Source organism: Lupinus angustifolius, chromosome LG19 (genome assembly GCF_001865875.1).
Source record: "Lupinus angustifolius cultivar Tanjil chromosome LG19, LupAngTanjil_v1.0, whole genome shotgun sequence".
Lineage (NCBI taxonomy): Eukaryota > Viridiplantae > Streptophyta > Magnoliopsida > Fabales > Fabaceae > Lupinus > Lupinus angustifolius.
Window position 1 is genome coordinate 16,393,525 of NC_032027.1, and position 20,513 is coordinate 16,414,037.

The following is a 20,513-nucleotide window of genomic DNA, read 5'->3' on the forward strand; positions in this document are numbered from 1 at the left end:
TAGCTTAAACTTCTTATTCATTAATTTAAATTTAAAAATAAAAGTAATTTAAAAAGATAAAAAAAATCAAACTTTTTAAGTGGATAAATCTAGGAGCGGAAACGAGTTAATCAAATTTCACTTAGCTCAGTTGGACTTGTTAAGGATAAGCTAGAGTAGAGCCGAGTTCAACGTCGAACTATTTTTATAGTTCAAGTTTAGCTCAATTAAAATTTATGAACTTTCTAGTGAATTAATGAACTTAAATTTATGTAGCTTATCAATATGTACCATTAGATCTTATTTGAATTATGAAGATTAAAAGATAAGCACACATAACTTTTTAAGTGATTGTATCACTATTAACCAACTTTTAATCGTAATCATATCTATGTATATTTGTATCATACTAATTTATTGTTTTCATAGCCACTCTCACACATATATATATATATATATCAAACTATATTTGACTCAAATTCGGTTCGTTTATTTAACTAGCTCAATTTTGAGTTGAAGTTAAATTCATTTGGTTTATAAACCAGTTTTATTAAACTGAATATTGAATTAAATTTCGATCGAATGTCAAGTTGACTCGGTTAATTACTAGACCTACCGAAACCAATCCAATTATAAATTTTTGGCATGCGGCCATAAGTAAAAAGAAGTATGAAATGGATGAGCGATTAAAATATGCAATCATTGTTAGTGCCCAGTGTGAGTCTACCTGTTGGGAAACGCAGAGCAATTAGCATTGGGAAAAGATTCAGAGTGAAAGCAATGAGAGCAGTGGTTCAGCGAGTTGCATCTGCTTCCGTCGAAGTTGATGGCCGCATCGTCTCTGAAATTGGACCTGGCCTTCTCGTCCTTGTCGGAATCCACCACTCCGATTCCGATTCCGACGCCGATTACATGTTCTTCTCTATTCCTTTTTCCCCGTTCTATTTTTTCTTCGTTTTTTTTTAATTCCAATTATAACTTTTCATTATTCTATTTCTCAGATGCCGGAAGGTCTTGAATATGAGATTGTTCCAAAATGAAAATAATGGTAAAACATGGGACCATAGTGTCATCCAGAAAAATTATCAAGTTCTATTAGGTATTATTCACTCTTTACCTTCAACTTTTACTATGCTACAACAATGACCATAATATCTATATATTGTCGGTATATATTACTATTCGTTACTATTTTGAAGAGTGAATGATGATTAAAGATGAATGCTAGATGATAGAGTGACAGTATATAAAACTCTTACACTATCAGTACATACATTTTTTTTTTTTTTTTCTTCTCAATAATGATTGGAAAGTGAACATTTAATATTGTTCTACTTTAATTTTAGAGGGTTTAGCTTCGGGGGCAACAATTATGTTTCTCTTGTGACCTGAAGGTTATGATTCTGGAAACAGACTCTTAGCTTCCCGGATCTTGAGTGGGAGCCTCGTGCATGTGGTCGTCCGGTTTAGTTGAATTTTTTAATGATTTGTGTTTTTATGCAATTGTATTAGTGAGTCAGTTTACCTTGTATGGATTCCTCAAGGGTAACAAGCCTGATTTTCACGTTGCAATGCCACCTCAGCAAGCCAAGACCTTCTATGCTTCTTTAGTTGACAGGTTTAGGAATGCCTATAACCCAGATGCTATAAAAGGTATGTATGTTTCAATTCTGTATTACAAGATACACAAGCTTCCTTTTAAATGATGTTCTTTTATGTAGATGGTAGATAAGTGGTTTGGATGTGTCGAGAACGTAATAGAAGCCCTATTAAGATGAGTAGATCACTATACATGATAGAGGAGTCCAAGAAAAACCACAGGCAAGCAAAAACGTTAAGAATGATTTAGATGTTATCGGTACATAGTATATGGTTTATTTAGGTATGCAATTGTTCACTTTTTTACATTACTGATACAAGACTTTCTTTATGATGAATATGGTAAATGAGGAAACCATGTAAGTATCTAACTATAGATAGGATATTATGACATCATTTGAGTATTTGACCCATGCATCCGAATCTGCTTAGTAGGAAGGACTTGGTTGTTGTGTTATTTGAGCTGTAGCATTTTCATTGATATACTAAATTAACAGTTTATAAGTAATCAATGTAGTTAGAACTTCAAACATACATTATTATAAGAGAAAGTGTATCTAGTGTGTGATAACCGAACTAGAATATAGACCTAGCCAACTGGATGAATGATCTAGTGTCGATGTCCCCATATAGAATGCTATAGCATACAACGCTGCCTCCTTTTTCGTCAGCAGGAAATCACGGTATTAGATTATCTTCTTCAATATCCTTTAATATAACCAGCGTGACTCATTGGATATGCAGAATCCTCCCAGATTATAGAGGTTTTCAGAGGAATGTACCATTGTTGACAATTCTTGTCAGTCACTAAAGTGCTGCCAGTCCATTGTCTACTAAAACTGCTATCAAATCCTTTATTTTTCTCATTTCCCAACAGAACAGAGGGATGTTCTAGGCCAACAAAGATGAATGCAATGGCAGTGACTCAGTGCAATCTTTCTGTGTTCTCAATCAAGTCCAAGTTATTGTTAATTCAAAGTTTGTTTAGCATGTAGGTTTTGTTGTCAACATTCCTTTTATTACCCGTTATGGGACATGTCTTTTAACTTATTGCTTGTTATATTAAAAAGAACATCCTCTTGAAAGTGCCTATAATCATGATGATTGTTCAATTCTTTTCTCGTGGCCTATGATTGGAAACATTAGTTGTTCTATGTAACTTGTCAATACAAATATCCTTTGGTATTCATTCACTTTTAAATTATTTTCAACCTTCCACTTAAGCTCCTTTCAATTTTCTTATGCAGATGGTGTATTTGGGGCAATGATGAAGGTAAACTTACAATTTCCTAATTCCTTTGTATGGGTGCCTTTATTGTTACAATACCTTAACAATGCCTATGTTAAAAATCCTCACACTGTGATGACTGGCAGGTAAATTTAGTTAACGATGGACCGGTTACCATGCAGCTTGATTCACAATCATCCAAGTGAGTAGATGATATTAACTTTGAAGAAAGTGATTTTCCCTTTTTCTATCATAAACTTCTTTTGACAATTCAATCATTCAGGAATACTGTTGATGCAGCAGAATCTTGACCACTGGTTGATTTGCCTTGATGAATGTGAGTTTGAATTCTGACCCTTTTGTCAACAAGACCAAATGTAACTTGTAAGCAGTGATTTTTTGCTTATTCCATTTGAAGCTCATTCTCTGCCAATGTAATGACATTCCAATTTTGTAATACTATTCAACTTAGTATGCCTGAGGTTGTTCTTCTCCATTATGCTGAAAGGATTTCAAAATTAATTTATCAGATTAAGTTGTAATTGTTAGTTATTTCTTAGTGATTTTCTAAATTTTCTTTCACTTCATTTGGGGTGCATATGAATGAAAGTGTAGCCGCGACTGGACTCTATCCAAACAAGGGTTCCATGTCATGTTTCTAGCAATTATACATCTACGAAATCAATTTATTTAGCATTGATGCACTCATTTTAATTATGTAGTGAATATTAAACAAAGAACAATAGTGCCATCATTATTCATTAGACATAATGTTATGAAGATGGTTTGATCGAGATATCTTCCTAACAATGACGTGTAATCTTTCATGATATGAAATCACAATTGTACTACGTCGTCTTCAAATTTTGCAATATTAGCCGACATTTTGAATATTTCAATCTAAATTTAAGTAGACATGTATGTGCCATCCGAACTAAGCAAACATGTATTGATAGAAAATTATTAAAAATATGCTAGAGAAAGAAAATACAATGTCAAAATAGAGAAATTTTAATAGAAATTAGGATAGACTAATAATGTTAATTTTAAGTGAAGTTATCACGGGTTACTTTTGTTTGAGAGTTAATAGTGATTAACAAATCAATGGTGGTTAACAAATCAATGGTGGATAAAAGTGTTTACATATTAAATCCTACAAATAAAAGTGCAATTACATATTAAAAGTCAATATTACTTGAGTTTAGTTTTGATCCTTTTTCTAGATCTCAACCCTTATATAATTATATAGAAAATTGAATTAAATTAAAAAATTGTGGATGATTAAATGAGGTGGAATGAACAAAAGGAAAGGAAAAATATCTCTACCCAATTCGTTATGGGACTTTAACTGATTCCATTGAAATATGTAGCATATGAATATTCATGCATTTTAATATCTCCTTAGATAACTCTAACTTCAACTTCATGTGAAGAATCACATTCATTTTTTTAGTTTAGATTTGGCAAAAAATAATCATAGTTTGGATCTCAAATGCCTTTAAGCACATTTATAACCTTGCTTTAAATAACCTTAAGAATGTGTTAAAACAAATATACACACGAGTGAGATGAAATAATTGGAGGGATATCACATTAGCAAATCAATATTATCCTACAAATTTTCATACATCATAAGGAAAGTAACATGTATCATAAAATAATATTTTATTTATTAATATTAATTTACAAGTAATATATATCATTTTCTTATAAATACGATAATTTTTATACAAGGATTTAGTATAAGAAGATATCATTACTCATTTGCAATTTCAATGAATTGAGATCAATTTACTATAAAGTTGTACATTCATCACATTCTTACTTTACACCTACTTATTACTTTTTCAGCCATCAAACACATAAGTTTCCACGTATGTACCATGTCTAGTTGGTTCTGTCTTTGCCCACGCTTCCATTTTTTGCTTAAAGGTCAAGTTTCTTGGCCCTTCGGTTGAAACGCTTATAGATATATATTTTAATTTATTATGCCCAACCGTGTGGCTTATATTTTATATCAATCCCTCCCTTAATCAATCACTTCTTTAATCAAACCTACAATTCTTGGCCCTAAGAAACTCTCCTTCTAGATTCCTTCATGCCACCTTGTTTTGATTTGGAACATTTTCATAGCATTTTGTTGCATAGAAGCTTTGTTTTTTCCTTTGTAAGTAAAATTATTTATTAACCTCACAAAATACTAATTCTACAAAGAGTTTAAAATCTGGGCGCTGACAGTGTAAAATTTTTTACACTATCAGCACATCATCCACCATTGATTTGTAATACTTTTGTTTGAAAATCAATAATAATTAACATATGAATGATGGAGATTTGCTGACAGTGTAAAAAACACTTACACTGTCAGTGTAAAAAACACTTACACTGTTAGTGTATATATATTAATTCCTTCTACAAATAGCCATGAGAAATGAGATCCTCAAGAAAAATAAGAGAAATGCTTAGGAAGACTTATCTCCTACACACTAATGTGATAAAAAGAAAATAAAAACAAAAGCATCATTATATCTTATCTATATCTTTTATTGTAAAAAATCACCAAGGTCAAATATTTATTAATGTCATAGCATTACATCTTATCTATATTTTTTATTATAAACAACCACCAAGGTCAAATATTTATTAATGCCATCAATTTCGTGAGAGATAATTTAGTATTTTAACTATACATTCTTGATTCTCCCCTTTGCTTTATCTTTGGTACTCAAATAATTTTCTGTTAATTTCAGCAAATGATGTCATGGGTTTCGTACGATCGAGGACTATCATATAATTATCATATAGTGCATTGAGCCAATTAATGCAATATGAGGCATAGTCAATGAGAATACCAAACAAATTCAGTATAACTTGCACCTCACGTAAACTATATTTGGGTAGTTGACCATATAAAACATTAAATTAAATTAAAATAGTTGTGTCAAATTGATATTTTTCTCATATCTTATCCCATACATTATATCATGTTAATGAAAAGATGATAAGTAATTAAAATTTCATTATTATTATTATTTTTATTTTATTATCATTAACATTAACATGAGATAAGATATAAGACAACATATCTGTGTTCAATTGATTATAAACTCCAAGAAAAAACAAAAAAAAGTACACTCATGCCAGCTTTCAAATGCTTCTACCTCTATGTTTCGTAATGTTCTTATCATTGAATTTGAGTATAATGTATTTTAATTCAATGCATAAAGTATAGAGAACCTACATTGAATGAAGTCCCAAATGATTGAATAAGCACACAAGTCAATAAGCAACCAATAATATAATATAAGCCATTTTTATTTTAAAATTATCTTAGTGCTGTGAATCATGAAATCATGCATAAACTTTGCTAGCTATTGTATTAATCTACAAGTTTTCAACCGTGTTTCCATTGATTTATCAGATTAAAGCAAATCTTAGCTGTCATAAAAGTCTTCACAACATTTCTATATATATCATCTTTCATAATATCCGTTGTCCTTTAATTTCTTAACCTAGCTAACATGAATATTCATAATAATAACCATGCAAATTCTGAAGAGATTCTTGAGAATGTATGGGCTAAAATTATGAGTAGTGATAGAGCAAATAGAAGAACAAGTGAAGTAGCAGAATCTTGTAATTCTTGGGAAGAATTGCCTAATCTTGATGGAAGAGATGGGTCTATGGAAATGCTACAAAGACTTCCAAGTTTAGGAAGATGGATATCAATGGGAGCTGATTTTTGGGAAGAAGTTTTAGATGGTATTCTTCCAACTACAAACAACACAGAAGATTCTACAAGTAACAAGAATTTGGAAATTGTGAGTGTTACTAAAAAGTTAGAAGATGGTGTAAGAAAAGAGAAAGTGGTTGCAAAACACTATAGAGGTGTAAGAAGAAGGCCATGGGGTAAATATGCAGCAGAGATTAGAGACTCTTCAAAAAAAGGTGCTAGGGTTTGGCTTGGAACATTTGATACAGCTGAAGAAGCAGCTTTAGCTTATGATAAAGCTGCTTTAAGAATTAGAGGTTCTAAAGCATACCTAAATTTCCCACTTGAGACAGTTTCAAAGGCTTTAGGGTTTACTTGTGCTTCCACAACTTGTACTCAAAAGGGTTGTTGCTATGCATGCACATGCACATGCACAAATGTTGAGAACAAAGATAATTGTTACAAATCCAAGAAAAGGGTATCAAGGGAAGGTGAAGAATTTGTTGATATGATGGTGATGAATGAACAACCTGCAACAAAAAGGGTGGCAACATTGGAAGGTATGTTAGAGAATGAAATAGATGTTCTTGTATTTCAAGACCTAGGTACTGATTATTTGGACAATTTGCTATCTTCTTTTTGATAGAATTTTCATTATTAACAATATATATCTTTAGCTATATTTGTTGTAAGTTACAAATGATGTATTGGTAGAACGAACTATCTAAGATCATTATTATATATATATTATTAACATTTTACAATATAGCTCTGTCATTTAATTTTAATTTGTTGCCTTATTGTCTCAACTAGTTTCTAAGTTGTTGTTTTTCTTATCTTATATCTGTGTTAATAAAATTGGCATATGGTTGATGAGTATTTTCTGGACCATATAAGTTGCTAGGAAAGTTTACAGAACTGTTATAAAGGACCCAAAATTTACCTATATGATGCAACTTTTCAAAATATTACCTATGTGCATCTTAGAATAAGTTGTGCTTAGCCAACACAGTTTACCTTTCCAATTTTTTATTCACTATTTTTATAGAGATTGTGATTTCGGTACCATATTATTTTATTTACAAAATAGTTACTAACAAATACAATTTCCACACTAAATTTTATAAAAAAAAACTCTTAAACTTCGAGTTGGATGATTACATTTTCTTTTGCTTTTTTATTTTTAACTCAAAATCACAACTTACTTAATTTGCACATAAGTTCTAACTTTTTATATGATTATTGTGTAGTGCATTTTAAAATACTTTATAGAAGTAAAATATGATTAGTATGTTTGTGAATAAGTGTTCCACATGAGATTAGAAGTGAGACTCATAGCCTCACAGGTCATGGGTGCCTTTATAATAGAGTTTAGAGTTTGTATTTGTACACTTTTTACCTTTCCAGTTCCATATTCTAGTTTGATCTCATAAATAAGGACATTGTATGCATCTTTAATGGAAATATTACCATAAGAGCATCCTTTCCAAGCTATTGCATGCTGTCAAAATGGGCGGGTCAGGTCGAGCTTAGCCCGAACTCAATGTGGGCTAGCCCGAACTTGTCCGGATAGTCCGTTTTGACACCTCTAATTATATGCATCATTACCATTAAACAATGGCTGTGTCCTGCGAGGTTAGATAAAGAATGTTTTTCATTTGTCTAACTTAATCAAATGTTAAGTTAGTAACTAATGTTGAATTAGTGGTGTAAGATCTTACTAAATCACCTAAGATCAAACTATCAAGAGTTTATGTGACACTTATTGAAAGAGAAAATCACTTAAACAATTAACTTAAGGTTTTGGTTCGTGATGTCTGAATATTCATCATTCTACACAACTAAACAAGATTTTAAATGCCATACAAAAATATATATTTACTACTTGTACCATTATTTTGTAGAACACTTCTCCCTTTATATACAGACTCTAGGACCCTTGTGAAACAGAAACATACAACACTTAAAACAAAACCATAAAATTTTACAAGGACTATAAAAAAAGTTACTAACCTCTTTAACATATTCATGATTAGTATCATATTCAATTTTTTCTCGATCCTTTTTACAAACACATACAATCAAAATTCATGGCTAAAATCAAAACCATTGATACAATCATACATATAAACCAACTAAGTATAAAAAAGACTTCAAAAGATTCCTAGAATTCATTCTTAGTAATGGGATTCATGGAAGTGCTACTAGCAGTACTTGAAGCAGAACAATCCAGATTATTATTCAAACCATGATTAGAAGAAAAGTTGATAGAAGAAGCAGAAGCAAATAGTTGAGGTGGGAAATTAAGCAAAGCTTTTGAACCTCTCATATTGAAAGCAGCTTTATCATAAGCTATAGGTTCCAAGCCATATCCTTGCTCAACCATCTTGTTTTTCTTTTATTAACCTTTCAACAAAGGGAAATTGTGGAAGATTTTGTGTTAAGTGGGTATGATCTTGCTTTAATCTTTGGAATAAATGGGGCACATGCATTGAATATATATATATAGTCTTGGATTTTGTCTCGGACCTTATGTTGGGTCAATTATAATAAAATAAAAACAATAATAATATTAAAAAATTTAATTTTTTAATTGATGACATATTACACAATAAGACAATGTATGAAATAAAAAAAATTTGTTTTACACAATAATATTTTTTTCTTGTTTGTTTATTTATTGAAGATGATTTGTAAGTTTTTTTTGAGGAGTGAGAAGAAAACATGGAACAATAACCGTATCATGAAGTTTTAGAATGTAGGTTAGGATTGTTGTTTACCTTGTAATATAAAGGTGATGTTTCAAATCTTGTAAATTTATTTACTTGACTTCAAATTATAGTTGCTTCTACATTTCTCCACCCTAAACTTCACTTTAAATATTTATTTTTTATAGGAGTAGAATATTTTAGTGGCTGGGAGGATGGTTTATTTGAACGTAGGGAAGAATGGATTGACTTTGCTATTTGTTTGTTGGTGGAGTCAATTGTTTGGATCTGCTTATTTCAAAATTATTATACATCATCTAGATTGATTTTAAGATATTTTTAATGCAACATTTATAGAATCATTGAGAGGGGTGTATTTTGATAGTAAGCATTTAGTAACAGTGTTAATGACAGTCTTCATGAAATGTAAAAACCTTAATATTTAGCACCATTTAGTGACTTTTCAACGTTTACAAAATATATATTATATTAAAGAACATTACTATATTAACTATAGTGAAAGCATGAACAATACCTGTGGTTGGTAGAAGAAATGCGTTGAAGTTGCAATGATTATAATCACCCATCAATTGTAAGTTGAGGGTGAAGCATTTGAATATGTACAAACTTTTAATTCTACATTATTACACAAAATAAGGTAAACAAATTCATCAACAATACAAACCCACATCAAAAGAGTGGCAAGTACTCATGTAAGAAAACCGAAATAGAAATTGTGTCATGAGATGAGACTTTATTGCAAGCATCCATAGAGCACTCCAATCAAGGTTTCAGGACACTTTGTAAGTTAAAACACAGTTCTTATGTGGCTAATTCCATTGAACAGCAGCTGCAATTTAATATTTGCATGAACAGATGAAAGGAGATAGTATGCACGAGATATAGACAAGTTAATTTTATGCAAATGCAGAGACAAGGAGGTTAGTGTAACAAACATTGAAGGTACTAAGATGAGGATAAAAAACAATTCTTCTTCTGTTTACCGAGCCTGGGAAGGCGGATATTATCAATTTACAAGTCTAATTTTATTCAAACTTCAAGCCGAAATTTATAATGGTATGGAAAGGTGGCATCGGAAGAGTGGGGCGGTGAGTGGTATCCAGGAGGGGTGTAAAGAAAAGGAAGAATATTGAGAATAGGTTATGGTGGCCTTTGGCATGGATAGGCGACTAGGTGTAGCCACGTAGGACTGTTCATTGTGGATTCATATTGTTCTTTTCCTTATTTTTTGGTTTCTGTTTCTGGTTTTCTAGAGGACCTTCCTCTACTGTAAGGAGCTGAGATCCAATTTTCTAGCTTAAATACAATATCATCAGTGTTTCTCAGTTCCCAAGTATGATTAGATGATTTACTATACTCTGTAGCATCTCTTGAACCCCATTCATTCCGATTTGATGGTTAGGAAATAACAAGAACAATAACAGCAACCAAGCATATTTCTACTAAGTGGGATTAACTGTATGAATCAAACAATGCTGGAATGTTAAATCATGTCCATAACAATCCACCAATGTCTAAACAAATCTTAATAGTTTCACCTATTGTTTTTCTTGTCTCATACTGCCTCTAGCCTCTAGCGACTAGTCTACCTTTTTGTTTGATCTACTCTTCTAATGAAAGTTTCAACTGATCTTCTCCACATATGCTCAAACAACTTAGACAAGATTCTACCATCTTTTTTATAACGAGAGAGACCCTTTCCTTTCGACCGTGCCTGTTTGGGGAAACTGACTCATATTATAGCTTAGACTTGCACAAAAATCTTGTCAACTTGCTTATTAAAGGAAAAATAAACAGATATTGCAGCTTTTGAAAACTACATTACTTCAGAGTTGTCAATAATTGCATTCTCATTTTTCCCTTTTAATTTTTCGGCAAATGACAATTTTTATTCCAACTCAGTATAACATTATATGTCCTTTTAAGTCAACTTTAATACATTTCAGCTAGTTGTACAACTTTTCTTTTTGCCAAACATCTCTAACTCAATCAAATAATTTCACAGCCATCACCTACAATATCATAGCTGAAACCTCACAATTTTATGCTAGTTTTGTCAAACATGGCTAGGGATTTATGATACCCTAATAAGCTAATACATTATGTATGTCTCATTTACGACCGTCAATGTAAAGATTTATACACAGTAACAACATCGTTAACCCTAATATAATAGGCTGCTAAATAATCATTTTGAAGGAAGCCAAATTCAATTCCAAGATATAAATAAACAAACATAATAAATCAAATAACTCACCCAATAAAGTGCTCCATCATAACCATGATTTCACGAGGTTGATTTTTCAGAAGCATCAGAGGAAGATTCAGAGGAAGGTGGTGGTGGAGAAGAATGGAAAGAAGAAATAGGATTCTCACCCTTGATGACCCAACCAAGTGCAAAAAATGTAAGTCCAGCAAAAATTGCAGTGCCCCAAGCATGAGAATACCATTTACTATATTCCCTAATTGCATATCTCCATTGATCTCTCAGTGTTGCTGCATCTGGATTCACTGTTTCTGGTGGGTTTATTTGTCCCATTGAATACTTGGTTCTATTCAGAAACCCATTGTTCCCATTTCCATTTGAAGAAGAAGAAGAAGATGAAGATGATGATGATGGTGATGGTGGAACGGGATTTGGGGTTTTGGGTTTATTCTCAGACATGGTGAAGAACAACCTTAGAAATCGAAAATCAGACATGAATCCCTAACACACACTCTTTCTATTGTTCTGTTTGCCAACAATGCCACGTTTCATAAAGGACACGTGGCATAAGAATAAAACTCCATAAAAGGTAAAAGAATAAATAGTTTCACTTATATATTAAATTTGAATTATAATTCAAAACAAATTTCAAGTCACATGCTAATAATATAGCTTGATTTTTTAGGTACATCAGAAAAGAAGAAAAACAAAAATTAAAGGATAGCTTGATTAGTACAAACACAAAATCACTTACTTTTATGTCTTTATTTAAAAAAATGAAATAAAACGATATTGTTTTGTACTTATATTTTTTTAAATAAAAAATTGATACAAAACAATGTTGTATTTAAATTTTTAAAAAATAAATAGCATGAGTTTTTTTGCTAACATATAAAAATCTATTAAGAAATTGTCGTAATTAATATGTCATGTGAATGATTCTATTAATGTTAATATAGTATTTACGTTCCAAAAGTTAGGATAATTTAAATTTATTATGGATGTAATCATGAAAAACATGATAGACCAAATAGATGTTTAATATAAGAAATAACATTCATGCTATCTTTTGAATATTTAACGTTGAAGAGTATACTTACATTCAAATATTACAATCATTCAAAAATTGACTCCTTTTCTCCTACCCCTTCTAAAAAACCATTGTTAATGTTAAAAATACACTTTCCAATGCACTGAAACAAATGAATTCGAGGTTGAACACTCATCATTTTCTATATCACACAAGTATATGATATCCATAGGGAAATTGAATACAAAATTTACACACCACACCTCAATGATTGCACATGAAGGGGGAAAATATTTACATGTGAAAAATATAGCAAAACTATTGAGGTTCTACCTTTGCTGATAGAAAAGTTCCACTATAGTTAAAATCTTTATTGCCATAAGGTTGTATAACATCACCCCCTTTCTCTACATCATAAACTTCTGATGTTGTAGCTGATTCAGAATTATGATTAATACCAACAATTTCTATTATGTTCTCAACTTCTTTTACAACATCAGACATTGAAGGCCTTTCATGTGCATATTCTTTGACACACCTTAATGCCAGTTCCACAAACTTTTCTATACCTTTTGGCTTTGTGGATTTTGTTATGGTTGGGTCTAGAATGGAATGAAGGTTGTATAAATCTTTTGATGTATCAATTATCTTCATTACCTCTCTTACAATGTACTTTCCTTGCTCTATTGGTCTTCTTCCTGTTACTAGTTCCAGCATCAATACTCCGAAGCTGTATACATCGCTTTTTTCGGTCAGCAATTGGGTCATGTAATATTCAGGATCCAAGTACCCCTGTGAGAGCAAATTGAAACAAATTTGCAGCAGCTATCATTCTTGAAAATATCAACTTTATGGTTACATATTATTCAAAATTTGTTTTAAACAGAAACTTACTTCTACCAGTTTTAAGTGTTTAGATTCTAAGCAGTGTACCAAACATTCCAAGAAGTGATACTGGCAAGTAACTTTTATGTTTTTCCCTTAGAAATTAGTTTATGATTGAGTAGCTACATAGTAAAATCTGATTTCATGTGTATGAAATTTTAAAGGTGGAGAACTATTTAAACTATTAATTTTGGTTACTGCTAAATTTAATGTCTTTTAAACTAAGATATATGCTGCTTCATAAAGTAGGAGTTTAAGGCTTTCTATACAAACCATTGTTCCTTTGACTTGAGTAGTGACATGGCCCCTATCACTATCAACAAGAAGTTTGGAGAGACCAAAATCAGCAACTTTTGCATTGAGGTGACTATCAAGTAGGATATTGCCTGATTTTATGTCCCTATGTATGATTGGTGGGTTAGCAAGTTCATGAAGATAGGACAGACCCTTGGCTGCACCCAATGTTACTTTCAGTCTCCTTATCCAGTCCATCCATATCCCAGACTTTCCTACATATACAAAGTCCAACGAAGAAAATCGACTAAGAAATTCGCGAGGAACCTGAATGGCTTTTGTTTAATTAGATCATTGAATTCTTCTTGTAAACTCAATAATAGTCAAGATTGTACAAATTCAATGAAGAAAATTTATCATAAATCCGTCATTATTGTTAGGACCCGTGAATGTGGCCATGAGAAGAGTAAAGAGCCAGCAACAAATGAGATACCACACCTTGAACAAAAACCTTACAGTAATACTTTCATGGGATTTGATATACCCAACCATTCCTTTTCTACATATGGAGTGGTGATGGAATTAGAAGTACCTGAAAGACTATCCATTAAAGATCCATTTGGAATGTACTCATACACCAGCATTTGTTCGCCATTCTCAAAACAGAAACCAACAAGACTAACAACATTCATATGATGCACCCTTGATAGAAGTTCAATCTCAGTTTTAAACTCAACAGCGCCCTGCATGGATTCTTTTGCAGCATGTTTGATTGCAACCAATTCCCCAGAGGGAAGAACACCTTGGTAAACCTAGTGAACGAGGACTAATTACATCAAGAAAATACTCTGATGTTTTTGAAGCAAGTATCCGAAATGAAATTCATTAAATGTGAAAAGATATAAGATAGCCATAAGATAGCGTTAATACAAACCTGTCCATATCCACCAGATCCAATCGTATTGGCTTCGGCGAAGTTGTTGGTGTATCTCCTTAACTCATCAAAAGAAAACCATCTTGCTCCTTTCAACTGAGGAGCAATGCCACTATTATTGTTCTGTTCCCAATTAACTGCATTTAAAATGACCTTGGATCAGTAAAATACCACTAGTAAATTTCCTACCAAGGGACAAAATTCAACTATTTATGCCAAGTTTGCATTTATAATCTCTCACCAAAAGGGTTCTGCTCTTTACTTCTTTGCGCTCTTCTTTTTTGGTGGATGGTATACATCCCTGCAAGGACTGCTAGCACAAGTAAGGCCACAACAGCAAGTACTGCACCAACTATAATCCCAATGTGTCCTGAGCTTGAATTTTTAGGTTCTCCTGAATGACACCGGAGTAACCGTGTGAGAGATGATAAGATAATTATCGGACAGATCAAACAAAGAATTTAGCATTTGAGTAAACAGACAATTTACTCCTTCGAAGATAATAGTATTACTAGTTACGTTAGGTCCTCCAAAGTTGTGTCACTGATTAAATCATCCAAATTAGTGATATTTTAAAACTTTCGAGAAATAAGGTTAACAAAACTTTCAAGGACCTAACTGGTAACACTACCATCTTTGGAGAATTAAATTGACGGATTAATCTTTAGCAATTATAGTTCATAATGAGATATTGAATCACCTTCATAGTATCTATAGTTGGCACCAATGAAGAAGTAAGGATAGAAGAACTCTGGGGATTCGTATATTTGGTTGCTTAGAACAAAAGCAATTTGTGAAACTCCAGTTCTATTGAAACGATCAGTTTGGGATGGGAATATACACAGAGTAAACTGAAAGTTATCATTGGATGAGTTCTTCATTGGATCACTGAGAGAAACTGAATCCACGGGAAGATTTTGGGCTCGAAAACTATCCATCAGAGACTTCTCAATATCTTTATAGTCACTTGTGTTAAAGTTTGAGATGCTAAGAGCTCTAGAAACCAGACTTCCTGTATAGGGATAAGCACACCTACAGTTTGGGCTGGAAATCTGACTATTACTGCATGTTTGAGGTGAACAATTATTCGGTGGTGTCGAATATGAGGAAATGACTTCAGGCACTTGGCAGTAACTCTGTTGAGAAACTCCATTTTCAAGACAAATTGGATTGCCAGTAAGTCTACAAAATCATTAGATAACTGCCTCAGACAAGAAAAGGAAAATAGCTAGTAGTTTTGATTTGAGTCTACTCAAATAGATGTAGAAAACCCCAATAAAAATGAACAAAATTTAGTTACTGTTCGCTAAGTACTTGTGTTGTTTTCTGATGAAAATATAGCAAGGGTAACATGTTAGATTCTTATTAGAAAACAGAACTACAAGTACCCAAAAATAACTTGCTAGTTTTGTTTGATAAAAATCTGTGGAATCATATAATGAAGCTTACATTACATCAAAATTTATTTTTTGGTTTCCCGGCTTGTAATCGGTTATGGCATTATTCTGCAAATTAATGAGTTGCAAACTGTTGCTGTAGCCATTGCTGATATTAAATGTGCCACTGAGCTGGTTGTCCCCCAATATCCTGTTACCACAATTCAGGACAATCACCTAGTAAGTCAGTAACCATCATTTTAGTCCTTTAATATTTTGTTTCACAAGATAGTAATACTCACACCAGTAATATAAGGCTATGTTTGTGTTGAGAGAAATAGAGAAAGGTAGTTGAGGAGAAAGGGATAACTTACACAGTGGTCAGGTATTCCAAACTTGTAACCCATGAAGGAATATTATCGGAAGAAGTGAAACTATTGTTGCTCATATCCCTGTAACATAATCATTGTGAGCATTTCTTTTAGGCTATACAATTAAGAGTCTAGTTGATACTAAACTTTCAATGCAATTAATAAAATAGCGCGATAGATAATACTATTTAACTACTTACACATAGGTGAGACTATTCATTGCAGTTAGATCCGGCAGAGAGCCATTGAACTTGTTGTCAGATAAATACCTGCAAAAAAATATAGTCAATCCCTTCCCTCAATAAAATTGATTGTTAAGGAAAACAAAGCAATTTTTACAGATAAAGTAATATGAATTGTGAAGTTTAATAGGAGTATGTTTCTTTAGTTTTCTTACAGCTCACTAAGCTTTTCTAGATTGTTGAAGTTTGAAGGCAATCCCCCGGTTAATCCGTTCCTATCAAAGCGCCTGTTTTGAAGAGAAATATTCAATACAAAAACATCATAATTGTGTGAACTTAGTCACTTGACCCATGTGACAAGATACTTACACAATCTCCACTGTGGTCACAAGACTGAGGGTGCGCGGAATAGTACCAGCTAGTTGATTATGGCTGAAAAGCCTGGCAAAAAGAACATTAAGGAGGATAGTATCACCTTGTTAGTGAACTTAGACGTATATGAAATATTAGTCTTTTATCTGTATGACATGAGGACCTTAACATTGCTTCGATGCCCTTATTTAGTTTTCGAAATTCCTGAAAGTAAATAGTATAAGATATAATGAAGCTTACACGTGTTCTAGAATCATACTCGAGTTGAAAAGTTTTGGCGGTATTTGACCAGAGAGCTTATTGTCCCCCAAATGACTGCCAAAAGGGGAGACAGTCTTAAATCATTCAATGAAATGGAAACTATGCTGTATTGTTAGTGCAATAATATGAGAGTGGACATACAAGTGTTGGGCCTTAAGTAGCAGGTCAAGACCTGGTTGTCCTTGATCATCAGAGACAGGAATAGGTCCTTCAAGCTCATTATCAGAAAGATCTAGCCAGTTAATATTGGATAGGTTGCCGATGCTGCTCGGAACACTTCCATTGAACCGATTAGAATTCAGTGCTCTGCATGAAAAAATCAGTGAGGTGATAAGTGATACAAGATTTTCCATATATTAGCCCATAGAGAAGAAACTTTCAGTATCTAAGATAAAGTTGGATAATTTTATCAAATGAACATGATATGAATGAATGTTGCACCCCTACAGAAGATGTTTCATATGAAGCCTCATTCTCTGTTACTACACTTTTAATGATGAGAATATAATACAAAAACAATCAAGCCTTAATCATACTAGGTGTGGGGTCGGCTACATGATAGAACGAATGATGTCATAAGCATTAGCCTCTAAATCTTTCCTAATCATTTCCATTTTCTTCTAGAAATTGCACTAACCTTCATTTGATCTAATCTTCTTATCGGGACTTCTAACAGCCTCCTTCATGCATGTTCAAATCACATAAGGCACGATTCTATCATCTTTTCTACAAGATGGAGTCTAATGCCGATATAAAATTTGTAGCAAAAGATTAAGATAGAGTCCTTACAAAAAGGTCAGCTGCTTTAGAAATCCAATTGAGTCTGGAATAGGACCAAAGAAACCACAACCAACCAGTGCACTAGAAAACATATCAAAAAGCATAATACATTCTATAAAGGAAAAGAAAAGGTAGTGTAGACAAAATGTTAGAAGGATTATTCAGCTTATGTTCTACATAATCTTCCTTACAGGGATTTTAGATTTTTCAAGTTTCCTATTTCTTTTGGAATTGTTCCTGTCAAGCCTGTGTTGTAAGAAAGATCCCTATATGAACAAAAACAGCCAGTAAATAATTTAGCTGCAAATAACTATTGCATCCACACATAACTAGAAACACCTTATCAAAATAAAATGTCACTTTTTAGTGCTTTTAGTCAACCTCTAAAGGCTTTAACCATGACCTCAAAAGTCACAATGCAAACAACCTTAATTTGCATGGAGGCAACCTTTAATCATTTGATGGTTTGATGAAGAATTTTAACTTTATGGCTATGAAAAACAAAGGCGAAATAATTAGCAAATAAGTAGAAATTAATGTTTTGTCAATAAATATATGTAACAGATCCACCTATTAGATAAGGACTTCATCGTTGTCGATAATTTAATCACATCAATATTTTGTATTTAAGTACATATGAGAAGTAGAAACTTTACACTGTATCTAGTTGAGATAATGATTGGATTGCTGAAGAAAGATGACCCATCAAATTTAAGCTTGCTAGTTTCCTGAAAATAAAAGCATTTATTTTTTGAAATAGAATTAGAAAGTAAGATATAGTCTTTGATATCAATTTGAAGGAGCCAAAGAAACCAAGAACTAACAATTGAGTAATTCTTAAATTGGTGCAATGAATTCCATCCCAATTACTACCACAAGGATTTGAACCCACCCAATTTGGTGGTTTGTTAGTCCATGACTGTGTTAGAAATTGTAGCCCAGAATCTGCACATAGAAAATGATGTCAATTTTTATTATAGTATGTCTCTAAAGTATTTCAAGTGTGTTAAATAAGTCAATCATTCTTATAGTAAAATAATGTCTCCAAAGTATCATATGGTAACAAAAAATATGGAGACAATACATAGATAAATGCAGCTTTTTTCTATCAATAATAAGGTCATGAAATTTTTGATTGATTTTTTTATAGTATACTTTAACTCCAAATAGTAAGTTTGATGCATGGGATAGCTTGGTGAAGTTGTTCACAAGGAATAGTGATACAAAATTGTAGCAGTTGAAGAATGAATTTGTGTCTGTTAGATAAGGAAGTAAAATCCATTTGTAATGAAATTGAAAAAAATGTGCACTTCACAGGGAAACCCAAAAAAATGATTCCAAACTAGTCCTTGCTTTTTCCATGAGTTGTGAAAGAATATATGCAAATAATGTGATAATCATACTCAAATGTCAAATAGAGAGCAAAATGTTACAAAAGTTGAATTGAGCTTACAATCTTCATTTGATGTCTGTGCTGCTACAAGCATAACTTGGAAAATAAGAATCAGAAACACATTATCTTGTTGGTCCATTACTCAAAAGATTATAACAAAATTAATCTAAGCTTTCAGAGCATGAAATAATCCATGATCCTTTAACAAGGAAAACAAAAAGACTTAGTGGTATGACAAAATGGAAATACTGAATCAACAAAAGATAGTGGATAGTCTTTAATTTGGGTAACTAATATATTTTCCTAAGTCAATGGTTTTTGCATGTAACAGTAAATATAAAATATTGCTCCATGATGGCCACCAACAATTATCATATATTCACTGCAGAAAAACAAACATGTTTAAGAACTTTTGATGAAGTCTTATCTAATTCTGATTGATTAATTCCCTGAAATATCATTTTCAATGAAATATTCAAAAGATGAAAGCCATAAGAAAATATTAAGTGATAATAAATGCTCAATTTTTCATGTTGATTGGTCCAACCTAAGAATAACTAGAATGTCTTGAAGTTCTTTCTAATGGTTTAATATTTGTTTATCACATCAACATCGCCATAGGTTTGCATATCTAGCCAAGTTTAATTATATTCATTTTTAGTAGCTTATCTAAAAATTTCATTATAAATCTTATGAAGTCGTAGTTAAGGTTGATAGATATTTTTAGGGGATATTTCATTGCTTAATCTTAAATTATTTAATTAGAAACACAATAAAAGAAACACGTTACTTACATCTAGTGTATGTGACACAATTGGAAAGTGCACGTCTAGGAAACCATATATATAGAACTAACTAAAAAAATATGGTTTGTAATAATTATGTAATTATAACATAATATATATGTCTGAGTAGATGTAATAAATATATCTTTTGTCTCAAGATGTATATTACTTCATGTACCCTTTCATTTTTATTGGTCAAAAATTAAAATTAATATATATTTAATTCATGTTTCACTTTCTTGATCAATAAGAAATAAGTAGTATATGAAGTGATATAAACTTTGATATAGCTCGGTTGAGTATGGTATTATTAAGCAGCAAGTTTGGTATGTGTTCAAACCCGAATTGAATGTGTCTAAAAGTAGTAATGAAGAGATCAGACACTTAGTTTATGGGCTAATGATGTTGTCATGTTCATAAACCTTAATCCCTTCGTTTAAAATAATTCTAATGAATT

At 32.0% G+C, this 20,513-nt stretch overlaps 4 protein-coding genes across 11 annotated transcripts; 2 read left to right on the forward strand and 2 right to left on the reverse strand.

Moving 5' to 3' along the window:
* Window positions 637–3,345, forward strand: LOC109334346 (D-tyrosyl-tRNA(Tyr) deacylase). 7 transcript variants are annotated; one of them, XM_019570068.1, is made up of 7 exons: window positions 637–893; window positions 981–1,078; window positions 1,492–1,632; window positions 2,826–2,851; window positions 2,953–3,008; window positions 3,090–3,158; window positions 3,202–3,345. In XM_019570068.1, exons 1-6 carry the CDS (start codon window positions 673–675, stop codon window positions 3,115–3,117), a joined length of 570 nt encoding a protein of 189 aa, XP_019425613.1. In that variant the 5' UTR covers window positions 637–672; the 3' UTR covers window positions 3,118–3,158; window positions 3,202–3,345. The 7 variants fall into 7 exon arrangements, 6 of the variants coding, with proteins under 6 accessions (XP_019425613.1, XP_019425611.1, XP_019425612.1 ...); XM_019570066.1 differs by having other exon boundaries at window positions 3,090–3,155; window positions 3,201–3,345; XM_019570067.1 differs by having other exon boundaries at window positions 3,090–3,152; window positions 3,200–3,345.
* Window positions 6,328–7,236, forward strand: LOC109334345 (ethylene-responsive transcription factor ERF091-like). The gene has a single exon (XM_019570065.1). It carries the CDS (start codon window positions 6,328–6,330, stop codon window positions 7,159–7,161), a length of 834 nt encoding a protein of 277 aa, XP_019425610.1. The 3' UTR covers window positions 7,162–7,236.
* On the reverse strand, window positions 9,744–11,980 carry LOC109334348. Its single transcript, XM_019570072.1, has 2 exons — window positions 11,505–11,980; window positions 9,744–10,076 (listed from the first exon to the last, which is right to left on the reverse strand). The coding sequence occupies exon 1, from the start codon at window positions 11,946–11,948 to the stop codon at window positions 11,535–11,537; it is 414 nt and encodes a 137-aa protein (XP_019425617.1). The 5' UTR covers window positions 11,949–11,980; the 3' UTR covers window positions 9,744–10,076; window positions 11,505–11,534.
* LOC109334906 (probable leucine-rich repeat receptor-like protein kinase At5g49770) lies at window positions 12,792–19,450 on the reverse strand. 2 transcript variants are annotated; one of them, XM_019570906.1, is made up of 18 exons: window positions 19,332–19,450; window positions 18,703–18,823; window positions 18,535–18,606; window positions 18,070–18,144; window positions 17,888–17,959; window positions 17,240–17,404; window positions 17,078–17,152; window positions 16,835–16,906; window positions 16,681–16,752; window positions 16,484–16,552; window positions 16,287–16,364; window positions 15,986–16,123; window positions 15,237–15,718; window positions 14,778–14,930; window positions 14,537–14,673; window positions 14,195–14,414; window positions 13,642–13,877; window positions 12,792–13,275 (listed from the first exon to the last, which is right to left on the reverse strand). In XM_019570906.1, exons 1-18 carry the CDS (start codon window positions 19,408–19,410, stop codon window positions 12,802–12,804), a joined length of 2,790 nt encoding a protein of 929 aa, XP_019426451.1. In that variant the 5' UTR covers window positions 19,411–19,450; the 3' UTR covers window positions 12,792–12,801. The 2 variants fall into 2 exon arrangements, with proteins under 2 accessions (XP_019426451.1, XP_019426452.1); XM_019570907.1 differs by lacking the exons at window positions 18,070–18,144; window positions 18,535–18,606; window positions 18,703–18,823; window positions 19,332–19,450 and having other exon boundaries at window positions 17,078–17,172; window positions 17,271–17,404.